The sequence below is a fragment of the Solanum pennellii genome, chromosome 9 (genome assembly GCF_001406875.1).
Source record: "Solanum pennellii chromosome 9, SPENNV200".
NCBI lineage: Eukaryota > Viridiplantae > Streptophyta > Magnoliopsida > Solanales > Solanaceae > Solanum > Solanum pennellii.
In genome coordinates, this window is record NC_028645.1 from 81,779,724 (window position 1) to 81,803,672 (window position 23,949).

At 33.6% G+C, this 23,949-nt stretch overlaps 3 protein-coding genes across 3 annotated transcripts; 2 read left to right on the forward strand and 1 right to left on the reverse strand.

Annotated features, from left to right (window-relative positions):
• Positions 1 to 3,660: 3,660 nt before the first annotated feature.
• Positions 3,661 to 13,044, reverse strand: LOC107031344 (DEAD-box ATP-dependent RNA helicase 13). The gene is made up of 15 exons (XM_015232669.2): positions 12,844 to 13,044; positions 10,889 to 11,170; positions 9,897 to 10,069; positions 9,617 to 9,811; positions 8,713 to 8,889; positions 7,776 to 8,158; positions 7,282 to 7,462; positions 6,773 to 6,895; positions 6,579 to 6,695; positions 6,039 to 6,143; positions 4,825 to 4,965; positions 4,594 to 4,659; positions 4,230 to 4,382; positions 4,042 to 4,123; positions 3,661 to 3,940 (listed from the first exon to the last, which is right to left on the reverse strand). The coding sequence occupies exons 1-15, from the start codon at positions 12,998 to 13,000 to the stop codon at positions 3,888 to 3,890; spliced, it is 2,388 nt and encodes a 795-aa protein (XP_015088155.1). The 5' UTR covers positions 13,001 to 13,044; the 3' UTR covers positions 3,661 to 3,887.
• Positions 13,045 to 14,284: 1,240 nt separating this feature from the next.
• On the forward strand, positions 14,285 to 20,512 carry LOC107031764 (haloacid dehalogenase-like hydrolase domain-containing protein At2g33255). Its single transcript, XM_015233234.1, has 5 exons — positions 14,285 to 14,824; positions 14,921 to 14,963; positions 16,553 to 16,613; positions 19,273 to 19,407; positions 19,801 to 20,512. Exons 1-5 carry the CDS (start codon positions 14,476 to 14,478, stop codon positions 19,963 to 19,965), a joined length of 753 nt encoding a protein of 250 aa, XP_015088720.1. The 5' UTR covers positions 14,285 to 14,475; the 3' UTR covers positions 19,966 to 20,512.
• A 475-nt stretch (positions 20,513 to 20,987) lies between these two features.
• Positions 20,988 to 22,260, forward strand: LOC107030844 (uncharacterized protein PB18E9.04c-like). The gene is made up of 2 exons (XM_015232078.2): positions 20,988 to 21,746; positions 22,051 to 22,260. The coding sequence occupies exons 1-2, from the start codon at positions 21,009 to 21,011 to the stop codon at positions 22,057 to 22,059; spliced, it is 747 nt and encodes a 248-aa protein (XP_015087564.1). The 5' UTR covers positions 20,988 to 21,008; the 3' UTR covers positions 22,060 to 22,260.
• Positions 22,261 to 23,949: the final 1,689 nt, after the last annotated feature.

A 23,949-nucleotide genomic window follows, 5' to 3' on the forward strand; every position in this document is an offset into this window, starting at 1 on the left:
TATATATATATATATATATATTTGGATTGTTTAACACTCTAATTAAGGGGAGGGCAAAAAATGTATAGGTTGCTTAAGTTGACTTATCCCTTATATAGAGTTTGTATCGAGATGCGGAGTCAATATTTGAAATTTATTGATTATGAATTTTTAATTTTTTGGAGTTGTAGGAATGTTCTGAATAAATTTTTATACATAATAAATGAATTTTTTAAAATAATTACTTTATTTTGAATCAAAATTATTAAATTTTATCGGATCGTGTTTCTACCCTATTTGTATTACAACAATAGAAGACTTAGTCAACACACTAGGACAAACTTCAAATGACTCCAAAAAATGATCTTTGTAATAGAAGTCTAGAAATTTCAAAGTACGCAGACAATTACCACCTATTATATTTTTTTTTCTTTTTTCTCATTGAATTTTAGAATTTAATTACATTTTGTAATGCATACATTTTGAATCTTTTTTGGTTATTACATTTTGAATCTTATATATTTATTAAACATTATCAATTATAGCTTTGTTTTTAGCCTCAAGGGTTGATGGACTTGTGACTTAGGTCACGCGTTTGAGCCATATAATGTATAAACTATGTCAGATATTATAGTTGAGAAAAATAGAAGGACGAGACTATTATTATGAAGTTCTAAGGATACAACCAGTCATATAAATTGACCTCAAATAGATTTCTTGGTCATAGTCTCAGTTTCTTCAAGTTTAAGTGTTTAATTATTAAAATCGTGATTAAAAAAATTCAATTGACAATCCGAACCAAATACATAGACCTTCAAAAATGTGAATAGACGAAACACTAAATGGAAAATGATCGCTCAGATTTTCTAGACAAAATGACAAAAGAGATATCTAATATCTAGTAGTGCGATAACGATTATACTGTCTGGGATCAATTTATGTGCATCTCGATACTTAATTTCACGAGATATCTGTTACTTTTTATCAATACATGAATTGAGTTCTTCTGTCCATTAAAATTTAGACAAATGAACAAAAATCACTATTTATATTATGTCGTCATTAGTATATAAACGTAAAATTTCATAATTTTCAACTCACTTTATTCATCAATAAACACGATATTTCTTTTTTCTTAATGGACCACCAGAAGTGGCTGAATAAAGAGTAAGGGAACTAGTCAATGTTAGAGTTAATTGCTATGAATTTTGTATATATAAAAATGTAAATGTATATTTACGTTAAAAGAAAATATATATCATTTCTAGTCAATGTTTAATTAATTATAAGGAAGTCAACGTTGAATCGATTGCATTTAATTAAATTTAATATCAACGTCTACTTGTTAATTAATGTGTTACATGACATCAAATGACATCAATAAACAGTCACCATATTTTTTAAAAAAGGGTTTCAAGAGATCCTTTTATTTTTTCACACGATATTTCGGTTAATTTATTTGCATCTTAATTATTTTAACAAATATTTTTTATTATTTTTCAATCGAAACTTAAATATGAAGAAATTCTCATATATTTATCTCTATCAGAATTTAAAATTGAAATCTCATAATTCTTTTATTATTTTATTAATCACTAGGTCATATAAACGTAAAAGATGAAATACTTTAAATTATAAAACTAGTTTTTTTTTTTCAAATATGAGTAAGTTGAAGTATGATTTTGTATATTGAACCGTGAAAATATGTGAAAGTTGACTGAAACTTAGTTCATTGTAAATGGTAGAGCCGTCAAAATGGGCTTGGCCCGTGAGACCGGTCCAATTCAACTTTTGAAATAAGTGGAATTGGGGCTTAATATTTTTGGCCCATTTATAAACGAGGCTTTTTAGCCCGCCCTATTTGGCCCGTTGGCCTCGTAGCCCCAACCCGCAAGCCTCTGAGGCCAGCCTGTAGGCTATTAATTTTTTAAAATACTTATATATATATATATATATTTTTAGTAGTGTTTTATTTGTAAAGATTTTATGAATAAATATTTTGAAAAATAAAAAATCAAGTATTTTGCAATATCATCTTGCATGGTGAATTGTAAATGAAGATGAACTTCTTAAGGAAATAATATCACATGTTGATTCAAATGGGATCGATGGTGAAAGTAGAAGCGGAGTTGTAAAACATTAATTAATGAGTCATGTAATATTTAGAAATTTAGATTTGTTAAGTATTTAGACTGCCTTGTGTTGCTGGAGATCTTTTAAACCAGTTAGTTTTTTGTGGGAGAAATGATGGAATGATCAACATTTATCGCTAAATCTTTCGTTGGCTATTATGTATTTTTGTAAGTATTCATTTAAGTATGTGATTTATAAATGTATTTTTGTAAGTATTCGCTGAAGTGTGTGATTGATAAATGAATTTTTGTATGAATTAATGTCGTATTCATAGACGTTAACATTCGATACTCTTTCTAAGAGAGTAATATTATTCATTTTTTAGTTGAAGGGTCAACCCGTCCCAACCCATGGCCCGCTTAGGGCTGGGTTGGGCTGCTATTTTATTGGCCCTTTATTTTAAAAGACCAGCCCGCCGCAATCCATTTAACTCTCTAATCCGCTAGAATTGGGCTGGGTTGGGTTGAGTCAGCCCATTTTGACACCTCTAGTAATTGATGACAAAACTAACCTATGAAAAATATGATTTTTTTTGTTGTCCAATCCATTCAATGATCTATTTATTTATTGATCAGTTCTATTTAACATGTGCAATATAATCATTTAAAATTATCTCTAAAAGTTCAATTAATATATAGACCAAATTTATTCATTTAAAAAATTTTAAAATAATTTCTCTATTAGATACTTAATAATTATATTTTCCCTTTTCTCCTACCTAACACCACCAACCAAAAAGGAAAAATTATAGAAACAAGAAAAAAATCTAGAAAAAGGAAGTTTGAATATATATATATATATAAAAGAGAGAATAATTTGAAGAAAAAAAAAAGAAAAAAGGGAAAACACTATAAAGTAGTAAATTTTTTGCAACTTTTCCCTTTCTGGCAAGTACATGTTTCTTTTTTATTTATGCAAAGTTAAAAAAAAATGGATATTCAATCTTTCTATAAGTAAATAAAAAGTAGGTGAACATTCGATGAACATCGAATGAGAAATAAAAAAACGAGAAAGTAAATTCTAGGAAATCTACGTCTATTACTATTATATCATCACTAGATTCAATGTAATCCCATAAATAAATTTGAGTATATTAACGAGTTTAGACTAAACATATCATATTAGATTATTAACTTTGCCCAAAAGTTAGTTGAATTGCAATGAACTAAAATACATGTCATAATCCAAACTCATTTCAAATTTTTAATAATTTTTTAGTACTTGATGAAGTTATTATTTTTAATTATTACGACTATGTACAACATACCAAATAAAAACATCTTTTTGATAAAATTTCTCATGAATTCAATTGGTTCTAGACTTCAACCCAAACTTCGATAATAAATGGACGGTTCAATAATCGACACAAACGTGGACGAGTTGGAAGGGTTGTGATAATATCGTCACCTCTAGGTTTGAAAAGGATATAATATACGTCACACATTACCCCCTACCTTTGTGAGATAGTAGAGGTTATTTCTGATACACGACTCGGAATTTCACACTAATCAAATTACCTAAACTGAAATAAACATTCAAGAAGATACATTCAAGAAATTCCTCTTGTACATCTCACTGAATATTTGATTTCAAAACCAATTATCAGATATAAATATATAGTTTTTACAACATGATTTGGCCTTTTTTTTAACTTAAAACTGTAAACTACAAAATTGGCAGAGTGATATATAGTTATCGAATTTCATCATAGTCGTTTACATGAGCATAGAGAATCTATACCCGAGTTCGAATCCTCTAAGAGAATAGATAAAGACTCACTCTTTTCCTTGAAGTTTTTTCTTCTGTTTTCGTCGTTGTTCACGCAAACCTGTGAAATGGAAACAGGACAGACATAATAAGAATTGAGGTTGGAAGATAAAAGGGAAACAGAAGTAGATGATAATGATCAGAGAGCGGTGAGGGGAATACGTTTTTTGGTTTCTTTCCTCTTTTTCCTTAACTCGGTTATATCTCTCCGTTTTTCAGCCATATCCTTCAGATTCAACTTAGTCTGCGAGTGTAAAAGGCGCATAGTAGCCAGAGTTTAGGAACAAAGTAGCATTAACGTCTGTTTTGTTGAGATATAGTACGTATATAAACGACTACTTCTATATTACCTCTGGACCAGCACTCCTAAGTGCCTGGAGGGGCTCGACACAATCCTGACCAATGACGATCATTTTCTTCCTTTTAACATCTCCGGAATTATTTGAATTTTTCTGTCTAGCTAATTCCTCCAGCTGGTTCTGAAGGAGAGGTGAAACACCAGCCTGAAAAGAAAATCAAATCATTTTAGACTAACACACGAAGAGATGCGTGCGTCCTAAATAAGTGTCATCGAACCCCCCAAAGAAAACGATTATGTGTTATTCATTACTTGAACCACGTAGCTTAGGAAGAAACAATAGCTATATAAGGAAGGATGGGTTTGGAAGAAATAGCAGCCAATCCGAGAAACATCACATTACTGTGAGAACTTACCCCAGCCAAGTAGCGTTTTGAGAATGTTTTGGGTTGCAATGGCCGTGAAAGAAGACTTTTTAGTTCCTGCAGTTTAAAAAAAGTTAAATATTTCAGTATACATCAGAGTCTTAAGACCTTTTGTGGTCCGACGCTTTCTGGACCCTGCACAAAGTAGGAGGCTAGGAGCTTAGTGCACCGGGCTGCCCTCTTTTTAGATATTAATATCGGAAATTTCATAATCAGAATGACCTCTTGTAGATTAGTTAGTTGAGCAGATGTGGCTTTCTTTCGCTTATGATTGTTCACTCTTTCCTCCTCACTATCATTATCTTCCAAATCTAGTTCCATTAATTCAGCACTTCGCTCAAGCCAATTTTTCTTGGCCTTGTCCTGAAAAAAAAAGAGAAGGAAACTAACAATGAACCAAATGTATAACTTGAACACAAGTTACCAGCGGCAAATGGAGGAAACAATATTCTGGAACTTTAAGATCAAGTTACTCACTGGATACAGAGAAAGCATTTTGCTAAATACGTTATTTTCCTTTAAATTGTGAATACCGCCCATCAAAATTGACAAATTTGCAGTAGCCGATCCCCAACTAGTTTGGCGAAGCGTAGTGGTGGATGTTACTTAAAGCCCACACCTTCTGAAACCCAAAACCCAAGGGCAGGGCTCCTCAGTGGCTATTTCCTACTTTGCTTCCTCGGTAACGCGAAATTTCCTTACCAGTTACCACTAAGCTATTCCTTGTTTTGGGTTAATGCAGATAAGTTGGTAAACATTTTTGCAAGGAAACCAATACAGTACAAATAGCAAAAGAAAGAAAAAATATCTCACTAAATACTAGCAAAAAAAAACTTCTTTTTAAGCTCTTTATGGAATTTAAAGCAGAATGGAATAAGATTTCTAAAAGGAAAACTACTTGTTGTATCATAACCATGTTTTAATTTGTCCCAAAAGAAAAGATAAACCAATAAGGTGGAAGTTTTCGACTACTTGCGTTAGATTCTTCTTAGCAAAACAATAATCATCGTATCTTCACTATTTTGTATCCACGAAAGGAAAGAAACATTTACATATCTTTATCCCTTCATTGGTAATTCAAAACAGTATGCAGCATTCTTCCTAAAAAAGAAATTACTAATTGTCTAGTAACCAAGTTGGTATGTCCAAAAATGTGAGAAGAAATTCAATGTTCAATAAAATGAGGCTAACAAGAAGTATATGGAAAACAAGATGAAATCTTTCACTTGTCAAAAGCAATGTTTTTTGATTCAGCAGACTATAGTGAAGAACATTAGCTGCTTAAGAACAAAAGAGGCTTCTGAAGTGTAAAGTAAATGGCATTATCAAGAAAAATGCATTTCAATCATCAGAGTTAGATTGGTCAGAGAGACTCATGACCATAGCATAGGAAGAAGCATTTTAACACTCAAAGATACGTGGGACCAGAAGATCACCTGAGAGTCCTTTCGGGAAATCTTGTCTATTTGACGTGCAAGGGATAATCGCTTCATAACTTCAGGCATGTATGACATTTCTAAAGGAAACCGCTGAAAGTTATCCTGGAAATAGCAACAATATCCATTAGTGCAAAACATTGCTACTCAAATAGAGCTTTCACAAAAAAAAAAAAGGTTAAATGTAAAGACGAGGGAGAAAAAATAATGTCTTGAAATGAGTGTCAACCAAGTTAAGCATACAGCTGCAATTGACCAACCAAGAAAGATAGAAGCAAGAAAATCTACAAGATCAGGAAAAGAAAAACCAGAAGCAGTCTGCTTAAGGGAAAACAATGTCACTGCTTCATCTAATCATTTTGTATATAATACGAAATAATCACAAAAGTTGAAAATCTAAAAGGAAGTACTCATAAGCTAAAAAATCTATATGTATCGAGTCAACCTCCAAACTGAATGGTTTCCTCCCTTGCGCATTTACAGAGGATATGTATCAATAAAAAGAGTATTTGCTCATTCCAGTGGCTATTCGAAGATTACCTTTGAAAACGACCTGCATAAAGCAGCAAACTTCGAGGTATCATTTGGTGTGATTAGAGCAATGCTACATCCATCAGAATGAGCCCTAGCAGTTCTTCCGCTTCTATGAACATAAACCTGCACAACAATTTTCATAGATTGAAATTGTGAACGTGGTAACAAGCTACCAATAAGAAGGCACATTACGAACTTACTTCAGCTGAATGAGGTAGCTGATAGTGAATGACAGTTCGAACACCAGGAATATCCAAACCTCTGGCTGCAACATCTGTAGCAATGAGTATACCATGCTCATGTCCCCGAAACCGGTCAATTGCCTGCATTGAACAAAATGGCTAAGAAGAGAAGGCAACAGAAAATAGAACATGTTTAGTAGTTCCATGTTTGTGAGTAGGAAAAGCACATTGATGCGACAATTGGACAAGATGGAATAAATTGACATCTTCTGTCTTCTCATAGCAAGTGGATAAAATGTCAAGACTGTAGACATAGAAATCCTAACTTGTGACTTTTGGCTTATAGCCATAAGTTATAAGCTCATCTAGACAGGCTCTAAATAATTCCAGAACAGATCATTGGTGTACCAATCAAGAGGCACTAGACTGAACCTCTCCTCCTTTTCTCCGCGAAAGAATTACCATAGAATTTGAAAGTAAAAAAAATGGAGCATAACCTAATATGGAAAAGAAATCATAAAAATGACCTTAAGTCGAGCTCTCTGCTGCATCTGGGCATGAAGTGTCCAGATATTGACGCCAAGGATGCGCAAGAGGGAGGAGATATGGCGTAAAGCTGCAATGGACGTACAGAAGACAATTGTCCGACCTTGTCCATGAACACTCAAAATGTAATACAAATACCCATCTTTATCTTCATCCCTGCAGCTGAGACCCAACAATGGAATGATCAATTCCACACCAGGTTAGCATGCATGGTGAAAACAAGTACATATTTACAGCAGCAGAAATATGTATGAAGCTTCAGTTTAATATAAAACTATAGCAATTTAAAGGAAAGGTATCTCAGAAGAAATATCTACGAAATTTGCAAACTCTAGGCAAAGATTAAACTTCACCAGCACATAAGCACAAAATTAATTGGAAACATGTATATAAAAAGATGAGGTGATGTTAGGCCAATGGCGGTAAAGTTAGAATAAATCATTCTCAAAAGAAAAAACAAGAAATACCAACTTACTCTATAAACGACTCCTCGAGCTTGTTGGCTAGAATTGATGCATTAGTCAGATCAATGATTGCCGCATCTGCCCTCATTCCTGCTCTCTCAGACAGAGTTTCTATTGAATTCAACTCATCGTTTGCTTTTGATTTTTGTGATCCACGCTTTAGCTTCTTCCTGAAATCGGCAGACAAAGCAATGGTTGCAGAAAACACAAATGTTTGCCTTTTCTTTCTTTGGACACTGGAAACTGTTTCACAATTTTGTGATTTCTGAGAATCGTCATCAGTCGATTTATTAGCCATAGGAAGCATGTCAACTATAGACTGCAACTCGTGGAAATGGCCATTTTCTATCATCCGATCGGCCTCATCCAGCACAAAAAATGACAGTGAGTGCAACTGCAGAAGCAAAAAAGAAACTAATATCATCCACTCTATAGAACGGATAGAATCATGGGAATGCATGTTTTCAACCTACTATAACAAATGTGGAATAACTGAAAAGGACCATTCAGATTATCAGGTGTCATGAGAAGCGACAACCAATAATTGATGGACAGTTAGTCTTAATCATCACAATCCTTAGTTTGAAGTTATTCACAATTGAGTTGCAATTATTAAGCAAACCACCAGGTAACAGACACCCCCAGTGAACAATCTTACTAGGACTCGCATTCTACGTTAGAGTAAACCTTCAACCAGTTGAAACAGAGGATTTTGAGGGGTACACTAACGTAAATAATTTTATATCATGAAAAGAACAGTTTATACAAAAATCTATTTCATAGATTAAGAGGCAGAATCAACTCTCTCTATCTTTTGCCTGCTTAGCCAAAAGATCATTCTCTTTTTTCCTTTCTCTCCCTCCTTTTTCTTTTAGACTGGAAGAAGGGAGACATATGAAGAGTCACCTTGTGAAACAATCCTATCACGTGTCACAAATTGCCACTAACCTCCACGAGATGAGTTTCACCACCAGACATAAGCTCCCAAAGCCTCCCCGGAGTTCCGACAACAATTTCAGGCCTTGTTTTCAAAAGTCTTTCTTGTTTTTCACTTGACATTCCACCAACAATAGGGACAACCCTAAAATTGGAATGTTTTGCTGCTTCCTTCAGATGATCAGTGACCTGGAGAGAAGAAATTATTAGAAACTTAAAAAAAAAAGAAAAAGGATGAGCAAGAAGCTGCAAATGAGAAGCCCCTCACAATGTGCAATCAAAATGAGTTGCAGTAAACTAACCCAGCACCACAGCCAAGTCTACAGATATAAATAGCACTGGCCGGGCAAAACTATCGAATAACAAAGGAAAATCCAACTAGGTTAACAAGAACTGCAGTGCAAATAAAACATGAAGTCCACATTCCATTCTGAAGGACTTAAACAGGACAGTAGCAGCAAATAGGAACACCCAAACTTGACATAATAAACCATAAGTTAAGCATATATTCTTTTCCTTTTTTTCTGTTTTTTCCCCTAGTGTTGGTTGGATAAGGGGGACTACAGGAAATAATATCCTGAACTTGATGCAACACAGAGTAAGCCTCAGCATCAATAAATTTTTGTTACTGTGACATTATCACCTTCATCTTGATCGAAAGAGATTCCTGGGTGATTACTTGGCAATGCTTGGCGCCAACGGCGTGAAACCCAGAAGGAAAAACTTGTCAAACCGCTGTTTTTCTACTACTATACATATTTTGAACAAGCATTTGGGGCCAGAGACATGCATACATATATTTTTATTTTTATGAAGCGACGTACAAATATATATATATGTGTGTGTGTGATGTCAAGATATCAGCTTATTATTTTGAAATAATATACAAAAACAGTTGTAACATGAGAATTATCACCTGAAGGGCAAGCTCTCTTGTAGGAGTAATAATTAGAGCGCGGAGGAGACCTGTGGAGGCAACTTTATCATCCAATTCTCCATTTTCTGGAAGCTGCCTTTCGGCCTTTTCTCGCTCCTCAAGCAGACGTTGAAGAATGGGCAGACCAAATGCCAGTGTTTTCCCAGAACCTGTCTCTGCAGCACCAACAACATCCTGGCACACAAACCAACAAGCATAAATATCATGGTATATGACATCATCTCCAGTGAGATACCTTGATTTTTATCACATAACCAACCTTTCCTTGGTGAGAACCTGCAGGAATGCACGCTTTCTGTATTGGTGTAGGCTCTTTGAACTTGAGCGCATATATCGATTTCATGAGCAGTGGATGAAGTCTCAGTTCATTCCATGCATAATATTCAGTTTCATCTACTGAATCTTGTTCTTGGTCATCATTTCCATCAGTGACTGTTCGAGTCAGATTTCAAAACGAGAATTAATACCAAATCATAAGAGAAGAGATCATGTTGCAATGATAAAACCAATGGACGAGTTCCTAGTCAGTCGTTCAGAAAGAGTAATTAAGGCTCTATTGACTGCAACATTAACTCACACCAATTTCTTTTCCAATAAAAATTAATCAGTCTACTCCAAATTCGTGCAAGTTAACATTCCCCATATATAAAAACAGTTAAACGGAAGTGAGTCAAAAGCTTTCTAGTGAGCACCACTCGTAGCAATAGAATATTTAGAAGAACTTGTAGGAATAGCAAGTATAGGAAAGTACGCCTACTGTTTTTCTTTTGTCTTTTATATTTATAACAATTAGAAACCTGATGAATGGCCAATAAATTGAGGGAAAGAATCACATATCCTTCTGGTCTAACTCTATGCATTTACCTTGCATTCTTCCAACATTCAAGCGAGGTAAAATTTCTATTTTATTACGGGAACTGAATTCAACTGACACAATATATATCACTTACAAAGCCATTTCAAGAACCCAAAACACAGAAAATAGCTTAGTGAAACAATAGGTCAAGATATTGAAGCATTGACATTCAGTAAAATACCTAACTAACAACAAAATTGTTGAAAGATTCGCCAATGTGATTTAAGGTTGTTACGCACAGACACTGAACTTGAAATTGACCGACTGATACCAGAATTTCAGGAATTATGATAACATCCAGAGACTCAATGAAAGAACAAGTTAGCATTATACCAAACTTAAAAATTGAGAAGCCTTACAAAAAGAAAAATATCAGATTTTAATGCAACACTAACCAGCTGGCGACTCTTCATTTCCTTCAGCTTCATTTACAGCATCTTTATTGATCTTATCTTTCTTTTTCTTCTTCTTCTTTTTCTTCTTTTGTTTCGTTTCCTTTTCCACCTCCTCAATCTCCTCTTTGCTCTCACCCTTAGCTTCACCATTCAATTCCTCATTTTTTGTATCTACTTTCTGTTTCTTCGTTTTTGTCTTTCCCTTTTCTTCACTTCCTTTAGTTGATTTGGCAATACCCAAATTGTACTCTGATTCATCAATCTCTTCAAGACATAAAAAACCTACACTCAAAACACCCAAAACTGTGTCAGTCCTTGGAACCCAAAATTATTGTGCTCAATAATCCAAATCAACACACACACATATGTTTTAACTAACAACAGGGGAAAAACTCAACAGAATACAAGAAAGCTTAACGACTAATGCAAAAATACTCAGAGTGTAAGAAAGCTTACAAACCAAACAGCTATTGTTACATTAAGGTTGCAATCTCCTAGGATGTGCAATTTCTTAAATTCACAACATAACCACTCGAAAAAAGTTGTTTTTTTAAAAATAATTTCCAACAGATATAAAGCCAAAAACATGGATCATTTATCTGCCAAGAGAATACAACAGCAATGACAACAGCAATAATAACTACACCTCAACCCCAAGCTAGCTGGCGTTGGCATATGAATCCTCAATATCATAAATGTTCTGTTTGGGTCCATAATATAGGCTAACTATTCCATCTTTCACGAAAAGCTAGATTTTTTATTTGACACCAAGAGTAAACATACTGAAAAATTTCAACTGTGAGCTTTCTGTAAACTCTCTAAAATTTCACCAGATCCTAAAAGAGGTTAATGTAAAAGGGGAGAAACAAAGTGGCTTTCTTAGAACTCCTTGAATCCAATTTGAACTAAATTATTTATCTTCCCCAAGAGACAATAAGCCAAAAATCCACTCTTTATATTGTTGCTAAACCTTCAACTTTATACAAAAGCAATCTCTACCCAATTGTGGGGTTTCTCAAAAACTATTGGAAAAGAACAAAACAGCTGATTCAATGCAAAAGGTCAGAAAAATAAACCTCCTTCGAGCTAGTTGAATCCAATCCGATCTAAATTATTCATCTTCCCAAGAGACAACAAGATAAAAAAATTCAATCTTTATACACTATCAATCCCTCTCTAATAATGGGGTTTCTAAAATACTAATAGAAAATACAATACAGCTGATTAATGCAAAAGGGCAGAAAAATAAACCTCCTTCGAACTCATTGAAGCTAACCTAGTCTAATTTATTTATCCTCCCCAAGAGACAATAAGCTAAAGATCCAATCTTTATACAAAAACAATCCCTATCCAATTATGGGGCAACTCAAAAACTATCAAAAAGAAATACAGCTGATTCAATGCAAAAAAGGCAGAAAAATAAACCTCCTTCGAACTAATTGAAGCTAATCTGGTCTAAATTATTCATCTTCCCCAAGAGACAATAAGCTCAAAATCCAATATTTATACAATAACAATCTCTATCCAATTAAGGGGCTTCTCTATAGTTATCACAAAAGAACAATACAGATGATTCAATGCAGAAGGGCAGAAAAAAAACCTCCTTATAGCTCATTGAAGCCGATTTGGTCTAAATTAGTTATCTTCTCCTTTAGACAATTAGCTAAAAATCCAATATTTATACAATAACAATCTCTATCCAATTAAGGGGCTTCTCTAATGTTATCACATAAGAACAAAACAGCTGATTCAATGCAAAAGGGCAGAAAAATAAACCTCCTTATAGCTCATTAAAGCCAATCTGGTCTAAATCACTTATCTTCCCCAATAGACAATAAACTAAAAGTTCAATCTTTATACAATAACAATCCATATCCAATCATGGGGTTACTCAAAAACATCAGAAAACAACAATACAGCTGATTCAATGCAAAAAGACAGGAAAAAAAAGAAACCTCCTTCAAGCTCATTCGAGCCAATAAGGAAAGAGAAAGCATCATCTTTCTCCGTAAGTGTTGAATTCCAATTAAGTGAGTTGATTCGCTCAAATTCTTCTGATTCAACTCTGCTTCGTTTCTTTGTTCTCTTCTTATCTGAAATTTGAGAAGCCATTGCTACAGAGAGCTCAAACACAGGGTTTAACAACAAGCACTTAGGGCTTTACCCCTTTTCGATTTATATTACTTTTCGTAAATTACAAATACATCCACACTAGTTTTTGATAGTTACACATACATCTCCTTTAGTTTTCGGAATGTGAAATTTTTTTCTTGACATAATATATGAACGTGTCATTTGATTTGGTCTCGATACGCATTCACACTATCTTACTTTAGAAATATACAATTAAACCATTTGAAAACTTGTATAAAGTCGAATATGTAGATACACAAACATTGTATCTACTTATTTAGCTTTATACGAATTAAAATATCTATTCGTGCAGACCTAAAATTGATAGACATATATATTAATCAAAATCCAATTAAAAAAATATATTTATATATTACGTCAAATAAAAAAAATTGTTATACTTAAAAAAAATAACAATCCACCTTAATATTCACTAAAAAATGGATAAAATGATCATAGATTTATAATTATCATCAAAGTATATGCTAATTAATTTTAACACTTTCAATCTTTTAAATTGGCCTTATTCAAAAAATTTAAGAATTCTTTCTACTAGTTTTTTATAAGAAATGTGAAAGAAGAATTTCTAATATTGTTAGATATATTTTTTGGTGTCTAATACATTTCCTTTTTTAATAAAATAAATTGGTAACATGAAAAAGAGAAATTAAGAGGGAATGAAAAGGTAAAATTAAAAGTGAAAAAAAAAAATCAATGAATTGAATTATTAAGTCTATTTTAAAAGTCTAGTACAAATTTTATATGTAATTTTTAGAATTTAACAAACTCTTTCTTAATATTTTCAATTAAAACTTCATTTTCACAATTTTCATCAAAATTTAAGATATAAAATTTATTATTCAAGAAGATCATAAATATTTAGTTTTTAAGATATAAAATTTATTACTCAAGAAGATCATAAATATTTAGTTTTTAACAAACAAAGGATCCAAACTTACTTCCAAACCAACATGAGTTATAGTAAGTATGTATTAATCTTTAATAAGAGATTTTGTATTTATATTTTTTGAATATCGAGTTATTTTTATTAAAACGTATTAAATATTCAATATAAATCTAACGTATTTAATCAAGTTTTAATATAAATATCGAACACATGAAAAATAAAAGACGCTACTTTTAAAAGTAAACTATCATTTTTATCATTTTCTCTTTTATTCACCAAAAATCCTAAGAAAACAGTTTCGAAAATAATCTATAAGAAATTACAAAATAAAACTATGTACAATAAATTTATATGATAGATATCTTTCTTCGTACCTTATACATAGCGGGAGCTTTATCGCATCTTTGTCTTCTTTCTCCAACAAACCAAATCTTTAAAAAAAATCCCTTTTTTTCACTTTCCACTGATCAGTGCCACTTGTTTTTCTTTGCTAAAATCACAGAGCCCATTGAAACCTCTCACCATTCATTATCTGCAGAATAAATAAATGCAGCTTCTTCTGTCAAAAGCTTCCCTTTCTTTCAATCCAAGAATTATTTTTTCTTCTTCAACAACAATGGCTACATCTACTTCAATTTCTGTTTCTTCAAAACCCCGTTTAAAGGGTATTGTATTTGACATGGACGGAACCCTAACGGTCCCTGTTATTGATTTTCAGGCCATGTACAGGGCTGTTCTGGGTCATGATGAATACCTTGCTGTTAAATCTAAGAACCCTTCTGGGATTGATATTTTGCACCACATTGAAAGTTGGAGCCCGGATAAGCAACGCAGGGCATATGAGGTTATTGCTGATTATGAAAAACAGGGTCTTGATCGACTCCAGATTATGCCTGGTGAGGTTTTTTGTGTTTGTAGTTTTTATGTTTGGGGGTAAAAATTGAGTCTTTTTTTAGTTTGTGGGTGTTTTGACATTTTGATTTTGGTTTCAGGTGCTGCTGAACTTTGTAGTTTTCTTGATTCTAGGAATATTAGGTAAGACTGAGTTATGAGCTGTAGATTTTTTGTCACTTGTAGTAAATATATAGTTCTTAGTCAGCTACAAAGTTAGGTGGCTCAAGCATTTCTAAAGGTTATTTTGAGCATCTCTATTATTTGTTATGTTTTCTTTACTCTTATATTTTGAACTGCTTTGTTATACGATTACTTGAGTTGAGGGTCTTTCGGAAGCAATATCTCTAGATCATCGAGGTAGGGTGCACTCTATCCTCCTCATACCTCACATGTGGAATTACATTGTGTAAGTAGTTGTTGGACTCGAATAGATCCGAAAGATATGGATGATTCATATAGATGAACACAAGTACTTAATTCATTTGCTCTTTTTTTTCATGTGGAGGGGGTAGTGGTACATAGTTGGGGAATGGAAAGGGAGAGTTGTGTGAGAATTAAGCTTGTACCTTAAAAATGGAAAGGGAGCTCCCACTTATTTATGATGTGTAATGTTCCTTTTAACCTATGTGAGCTTTTTTCTTTATTCAGTTCCACGGTAACCAGTTTGAGCATTTTCATACATCAAACTAGTTATGTTTCCTCTTTCTCTCTCTCTCTCTCTAGACTCTGCCATTTGTTTTATCCATGCCATGGCTTAAGGTTTAATGTGCCTAATCTTTATTTCTCATTCCTTAACTTTGCTTATTCTTTGAAAATTTTTATCTTGAGGCGTGGTTGAGAGTTATAATGCTTCATGAGACTGCTTGAGGACGCAGGGTATGCAGATTGGCCAGTTCTTTTTAAACCAAGAAATCCATTGTTTCCAAATCCCAACACCAACTGGATAGATCATGGACCTGCTCCTCTACCCATTCCACTCAAATATGAGACCTCTTTCACTAGTCAGGATGTACGGTTACTACACATTCCTCATTGTACTACCTTTGCTAGTGAAGCAAAGCCCTGATATACACATTGACCAGATCTTTTTTCCATTTCTTTGAGTATTTACTACATTATAATTTTCCGGGCAGTTTTTTGACCTTTCTCTCACGCGTAACTTTTCTTTTTTTCAATTTATTGGTCTTTTCAACTTCTGTTTTGTTCTGTCTTATGATGCATCACTTACTGTTTTCCTCCTTTTGACTGTCATGAGGATGTAGCCAAATTATATCCAAATTGGTGTTGGAAGACTTATCAAGCTTAATTCTTTTGTGACTGAATGGTTTTTCTTTCGGGATACGTAAGTTGTGAAAATGCTATGCTCGAAAGATTTTTAAATCTGCTTATATCTGTCAAAGGCATCTTACATTATTTTATGCCCTTCCACCTTCACTCACATTAGGTTATGCCTTTCTCTGTTGATGGATTCCATTGGACTACACATTGATTTAATGAGAGAAATGACATATTCAAGTTTAGCTCCAGAAGCTGGATTATCACATCTTTGATAAATTAGATAGAAGGAAATAGCTCGTGTTTCTGTGTTAGTGCCTTGGCATCTCTGGATAGATTTGATGTATGCTTCCCTCCTATTGACTCAAATGTACGAGAAGGAGATGTTATTTACTTTAGATGTTTCTGGCTCTACGGAAGAGAATAATTTAATTGTTTTGTGAATTCTATTTCAGAAGGGGATTAATCACTAGAAATGTCAAAGATGCAGTTGACTTGTTTCACGAACGTTTTGGAGTAAGTTCCTTTCCTTTTTCAGTTAAATATATAAAACAATTGTTTTGGCATGAGTTATATGTTGCATTGTCTGCTGAAGTTAGAGAACAAAGGTAACTGGACATTCCAGAAGAAAAAAAAAGGAAGACATTGCTAGTTCTTCTATGTAGGGATGAAACAAGAATCATCACTGCACAGGAGAAGAAAGAGAAAGAATTTATCTTCTTTTATACACATTAGTTTCTTTAGTTTGAAGTAAAGCAAGTAGGAAAACAGAATGGATATTCCAGCTTAGTTTTTTCTTCTTCACTCATTACCAGTTAGGCTGTGAAGAGGATTTAACTGCTAAGGTTGTGGTGACCTAGGATATTTGTGCAGATGGTGTGGTGGTATATCTGTATGTTCTTATAGTCAAATAGATAAGGGAAGCTCAACTAGAGGATATCTGGTTTCCGTCACAATTATGATGGCATGCTCAATTCATTTCTTTACAGGATCCGCCTTGTGGCTGAACGCAAACTTAAAAGATTATCTAAGGCATTCTCTGTAACATAACGTGGAATTTTATGTAGCTGAAACATGTAAAAAGGAGAGGAGAAAAGGTGGACAATACCCTCTTTCTGCTCTGTTAGCAAAATCTAAGGCACGATAAGACTAAATCTGTAAATGATATTTAAAAGAAAAATAAGTCATTTTTCATGAAAAAAAGCATGCAAACCTAGTAAATAAGCGGAGATATGCGTGAAGTTGCAGTGATTTCATCTTCTCATCAAATGTGAGAAAAAAGTTGAAATTGACTTCTTGATCTTGTATCTACTGGAGTCCCACTGTAGGGCTCACAAGTTATATACCAATGCAAAGTCGTTTTGAATAGTCATAAGGAACAGTCACTGTTTACTCAGCGGCTCTTAAATCCATTTCTTGCTTGCTTTTTAGCGGTTTGCAACCACAAAACTTTCTAGGGTGTCATGCATTTCTTTTGGGATAACACCTCTTTTCTGCATTTAAGGTAGCAGGCGCCAGCCATGTAGTTTCTTAGATATTGGAATAGTTGGTTGATTCAAATGAGCTTGCTTTTGCTGGTCAAGCTCAACCTCAGTTCTATGTCTGAGTAGACAATTACTGTGCCATGTAAATCCTGACAAATAATAGGAAGCACTGGGCACCAGTTAACAGTGCCAGTATGGGTGTTCTCGAAGAAGGGTCCACTCACGAGTGACATTGTAGAGGAGTTTGCATTCTGGATAAGTTGTGCAGACACTGGATCTTTTTGGAAAAAAGACACCTTAGACATAGAAACTGCACTGATTGAAAGGTAGAAGAGAGGAAATAATACTGAAGACTGTACGGAGCACAGAAGTAGGACCCCTAGCCCCTATTGTTTTGGTCTAGTGGTATGAATGCAACATGTGATGTGTGGGTATGTACACGTCAACTCAGAAGTCCGAATCTTACCCAGACAAAAGATTGGTAAATAGAGAAGGGTAGAGAGGTAGGCCCATTATCCACCGAGTTTCAAACTGTGTGCCACTGGCCTTTGAGGATTCTCGATTATTAAAAAAATCAGAATAATGGAAAAAAGACAAGCCTCCCAATCTTTTCTGTTTTCCATCTGCGCGGACATTATCTGCTGTTGTTGTCTCGCATTATTTGGAAATTTAGGATGATGTTTGGATTGGGGAACAGTTCACTCATGAATGATACTGTAGAGTAGTTTGCGTTCTGGATAAGAATTTTGGAAAGAAAACACCCTAGGCGCAAAAATTACACTAATTCAAAGGTAAAAAAAGAGAGGAAATAATGCTGAAACAGCACGGAGCCTGCAATACCTAGGCTTTAATACTTCAATAAATTTGTCCCCCCCCCCTCCTGTTTTATGAGTGGTATTTTTACTCCTTTTTTTGTATTCAGAAGTAGGCCCCCATGGCTTTGGTCTAGTGGTATGAATGCAAAATGTGATGTCATGTGTGGGTGCACGTGACAAGTTTGAACTAACCCCAAACAAAAGAGCAGTATTTAAATGGATAAGGGTAGAGAGGTAGGCATATTATTCACCGAGTTTCAAACTGTGTGCCACTGGCATTCAAGGATTTCTCGGTTATTAAAAAAATCAGAAGAATCTAAAAAGGACAAGCCTCCTACTCTTTTCTGTTTTCCATCTGCGCAGGCACTATCTGCAGTTATTGACTCTCATTATTTGGAAATTTAAGATGGTATTTGGATTGGGAAACAGTTTAGGGAGAATAGTCTTTTGGTTAGGTTTCCAGAGAACAGTTTTCTGAAGTGAACATATCCAAGAGGAGGAAATCTAATATGCATAGTAGTGTCTGAGTCCAAGAATGAGTGGACAAACTTCCCTTTCCCATCCTATTATTTAGTATCTTTCAGAATGAAAGAATAAGAGGTCATTTGCTTTAGTTTTCTGGCCCCTTAGAAACTTGAATTCTAACTTCTAGAAAAAAAGGTAGCTTGAAATTTGAGTGGATTCTCCAGGTGTCTAAGGAAGCTTGATCTCTGAGTGGAGTCTCCAGGTGTTCCACTTATGGTTAATCGCCTGAGAAAAGAAGTCTCTCCATTTCTGCTATAATATATTTCTCACCTCAGCTCATGCTGTACGTTTAGTTCCATAGTCTTTATTACGTATACCATATAAAGCTCAAGTAATCTCTTTTTGATACAGGTGAAATTTTCTCCTGCACTGAGCAGAGAATATCGTCCATACAAACCAGATCCAGCTCCATTGCTGCACATTTGTTCAACTTGGGAAGTTCAATCTAATGAAGTAATGATGATTGGCGACAGCCTTAAAGATGATGTGAGTTTCCTCTCAAGCTGACTGCTCTTCTTCTCTTTCACGTCCACTCTTTGCATAGGTGACTCAATGCATCGCTGTGAAAGATGTGACATTTTCCTTCGCATAGCTTGACTAAGTTCTTAACTAATTCATATAGGTAGTAATTGTGCTTGGCATATGATACTCAAAGCAATTTTCCTGCTCGATCTAACTTTTGCTTGATCGTTAGCAGTTCTTAGCATACGAGCTTTGGCTCCCACCTCTAAGTAGTTAGTTTTATGATTTCTTGAGCCTTGTGAACTCTTTTTTTCGTTCATGCATGTCAGTCGTCATGCCATTTAGGAAGTCATGGTAAAATTCTAAAATCTGTGTTGTTACTTACTTGCAATGAATATTTTGGAGTTTGATATACAGGTTGCTTGTGGCAAACGAGCTGGAGCTTTTACTTGCTTGCTCGACGAAACAGGAAGGTATGATGCCCCAGAATATGCAAACGTTCAACACAAACCAGACTATAAGGTGTCTTCTCTTGTTGAGGTTCAGTCACTACTAGAAAGAGATTTCGAGCTGACATCTTGATTTTTGCAATCTTTCGAACCCCTCCTGGCCTGGCTGAGCAACGAGACATGGTTTACCCTCGTAAGCCTCCACGTAGCATTCCTGCATGCACGTTTCTTTTGGTTTATGTAAGATCATAGGAATTAGACTGCAGCTTTGCTCAAGTGAGATGGTCATAATTCATTTTTCAAGCCAAAAATGGGAAATATGAGTTATTTTTGTTCACTCTTGGTGGTGAAACTGGTGTTTTGCAGAGACTTTTATCGATTTAGCCTGGTTCGTTGTGGGTGACATAGCCACGAGACCATAACTGTGTTTTCGTATGAAGTGTTCTTGTCATCTCTTTGCTCGTAATGGAAGCTCTAGCTCAGCTCTTCCACGCGAATAGTAGCTAAGATTTCTTAGAAATAATTGTACTTGTTAGTGCAATGATTTTCACAAGCTAGTCTCAGTTTTTGTTCTCTTTTTTTTGGTATCCCGAGACAACTCACAACCTCTGTCACATCCTCTGTCCTCTGTCGTGTGGATTAATTATAAGTTACAAATGCAACTTTTTTATTTTTCATTTCCTTTTGTATTCCAACATAGTAGATCAAATTGCATAGTTCATATGTATATTGGTGGATGAACATTAGCAAGTATTGTTAAATGCTCCTCTTTTCACAATAATACGACAGTTGAAGTATAAGAAACTACGAGAATAATATTAAGACTATTGATTAGAAAGGACATGACGAAAAATGTGATGTTCCAAACTACAATCAAGCTTTATTTGACTAGAAAATGAGACGACGCTTCATTCATGATCTGTTTATCTAAAGTCATATTCTCGACAGACTGAAAATGTATCGTTGTTAAAATTACGTACATAAGCAATTAATTAAACGATAAATGCGTTTAATCAGATATTACGTATATTATATTTATATGAATATTTGAGGGACTAAATGTGCAAAACCGTTAAATTCAACTGCTAACAAAATTCTGTTTATATATTGGCGCACTTAATCAGTTCTCTCTTCAAGAAATCAGTTGAATGAAACAGAAAAAAACAGAGCAAAATAATGACTTTCAGTATTCACGGTTGCTCCGCCGTATTCCACCACCCATCTGCCACCGCCACCGCCACCATAGCTGTCTTCTCCGGTGAAGATTGCAGCATCAAGAACGATACTAATGTCTCTCTGAAGAGAAAATCTATTTCACCGATCTCTGAACCATCCCCGAAAAGGGTCACTCTCAATTCACCACCATCCTCCGCCGCCACCGCCGCCATTGCTGCTGCTAAGAATGGTACAGACCCAATTTCACCAATTACTTCACCATCCGCTGTAAGGGTTACTCTCAATTCACCACCACCCTCCACCGGCACTGCCATTGCCGCCGATATGGATGGTACAAACCCCATTTCACCAAAAACTTCACCATCCCCTGCTTTTTCACCCTTCTCCAAAAGGGTATCTGAAAAATCACCTTTTGCCACCACCAACGCCGCCGCTGCCGCCGCTGCTGATGCCACGGCGACGCCACCACCGCTCCCGTTTTCAAGATTCACGAAAACGCAGCCGTCAAATAATAACAAAACTCTGCGGCGAACACTATCAGAACCACCAATTTTCAATTCTTTTACTGATTTCTGTCGTTACATGAATTCCCAGTCACCGGAAAACAGCAAGAACAATCTTCGTAGATCAACTTCTGATCCCACTGCTGCAAAAATTATTCTTGCTCCGGCACCGGCAACTGCAACTCCGGCACTGACTTCAGGAACAGGGCATGAAAAAACTACAAGAAGAAGCAAGGTAAAATAAATAGGTCTTTTTCTTTTCTTTTTACAGTAAGTTTTACATATTTTATCGAATATTAAAAATCTTTTATACCTTCTCAAATTTTATTTCGAATCGTTAAAAATGGTACATACGTTAAGTATTACACGCTAATCTTATTATATTTTGACAAAATTGTGGATCACTAGAAAATCTTTATTCCGAAGTGAAGTTATTTTTCTGAATTAAAATAAATTATTAATCATATTTCAACACGAACGATAGTAACAATTTTTATTTATTTAATCTTACTTTTCAATTTTTCTTTTTATAATTATAGAAGTGTTAAAAGGGTGGAAGCTGCTGATAAATTGGCTCTGCATGAAGATGGTTCAAGTCCAACAAGAATTTTTCATTATTTCATACAAAATAATATTCATGAATATATTTTACATGTTAGTTTTAGTGAAATATATAGCTAGTATTTTTTCCCTCTTTTTTCTTTTTTTTGGTGTTCTTTTAATTTGTTAATATCATCTTATATGGATGATTTAGGAGCATTTTGATCATGGTGTATATTGATTTGAAAAATGGACGGATTGAATTGATTAATAAAAAGATAGATTACAGACTCGTTTATATTATTTGATTCATATTAATTTTACGTTATTTTTAAAAATTCGAAATTCTTTTTTTTTTGGGAGTATCATCCTGAGTGAAAAGTATTTCTAAATAATTTTCGATGAATATCAAGTTCACATGTAGGAGATGATTGATATTTTCTTTACTCCTTTTCATTATATAAACATGTATAATATTTTTATTAATAAATATTTCATTGATAGATTAGTGAAATTAATTAATGTTTCATAATCATAATTAAGAACATGCCGCATATATTAAGTTAGTAGTCATATCACATGTCACATGTAATCTGTGAAATTAAGAATAGCTAACGTTTGGTCATAAATTATTTTTTAAAATTTTATTAATTTATGATTAGTTATGATGATTTATTGATATAATTTATAATTTTTTTTGATATAATATTTTTTATATTTTATGAATAATTTTATATGATTATTACATATTTCAGGATTATAATAAAAAAGATGAACAATATTGTTACTCTGGAGAGTTGACAGATAGAATTACAGTTTGGGATATATAACTCATAATTGATGGATTTTGTTAATATAAAAGATATAAATTTGAAGTAAGTATTAAAATTTTAAAAGAACTTAACAAAGTATATATTTTGGCCAAAAAATCAAATTTTTTTGGGCACATTTTGATTTTTTTGCCAAATCCTTTTTCCAAAACTTGACAAAATTTTATGGCAAATAAATTTTGCCAAATTATTTTCTAAAAAGTGCTTGCAATATCTATGGTCAAACGGGTTTTTATTCACTTTTTGTGACTCTTTTAGATTTACGTAATATTATTTGATTTGATATAAAAAGATAAATATATTTAAAAAATTTAATGTAGAATAAATTTTTAATAATTTATATGATTTATGAATTATTTCCTTAATAGTAAAAGAAAATTTTGCGAGTGAAAAAAATATCCACTAATTACATGAGAGGTACATTATGAAGTTCATATTTTGCTAAGAAAAAAAATTGCTAAATAGCTTTTAAAAGAGTAAATTTAATAAACAAAAACATGCCGTTATGAATTAAAATTGTATATATTTTAAGAAATATATTCTCCAAATTAGTTTCACTATTTTGCATAAAAAAAAATGAATCAAATAAGTTTCTCTTTCCTTATTCCGTGGGATTTTATTGGGTAGGTAATATGCAAACATGTTTTTTTAAAAAAAATAATTTTTTTATACAAACTTTTAAATATCTTAAATTAATAACTATTATGATCTATAGTATTTTTATGTAGTTTATGTACAGTTAATTTCAAGAATCTTAAAGATTTTATATTCAAATTTACAATCAAAATCGAGTTATTTGTCGTCTTAAAATTCACATTGGGCCACATAAATTGAGCTATAAAAAGTTATACATTTTCAATTCAATTTTTTTTAAATTTTTCTTACCCGAGATATAAATTAGTTATATATAATATTTAATCTCTTTTAATTATACATATTACCATTAATTGATCTACAAATTAGTCTTAACAAGAAGTACAACTTCATGCATATTTCAATTGATCATGATGTACATATAAATAAAAGAAATTAACATATATTATATGATTTAGTTATCTCCCTAATTAA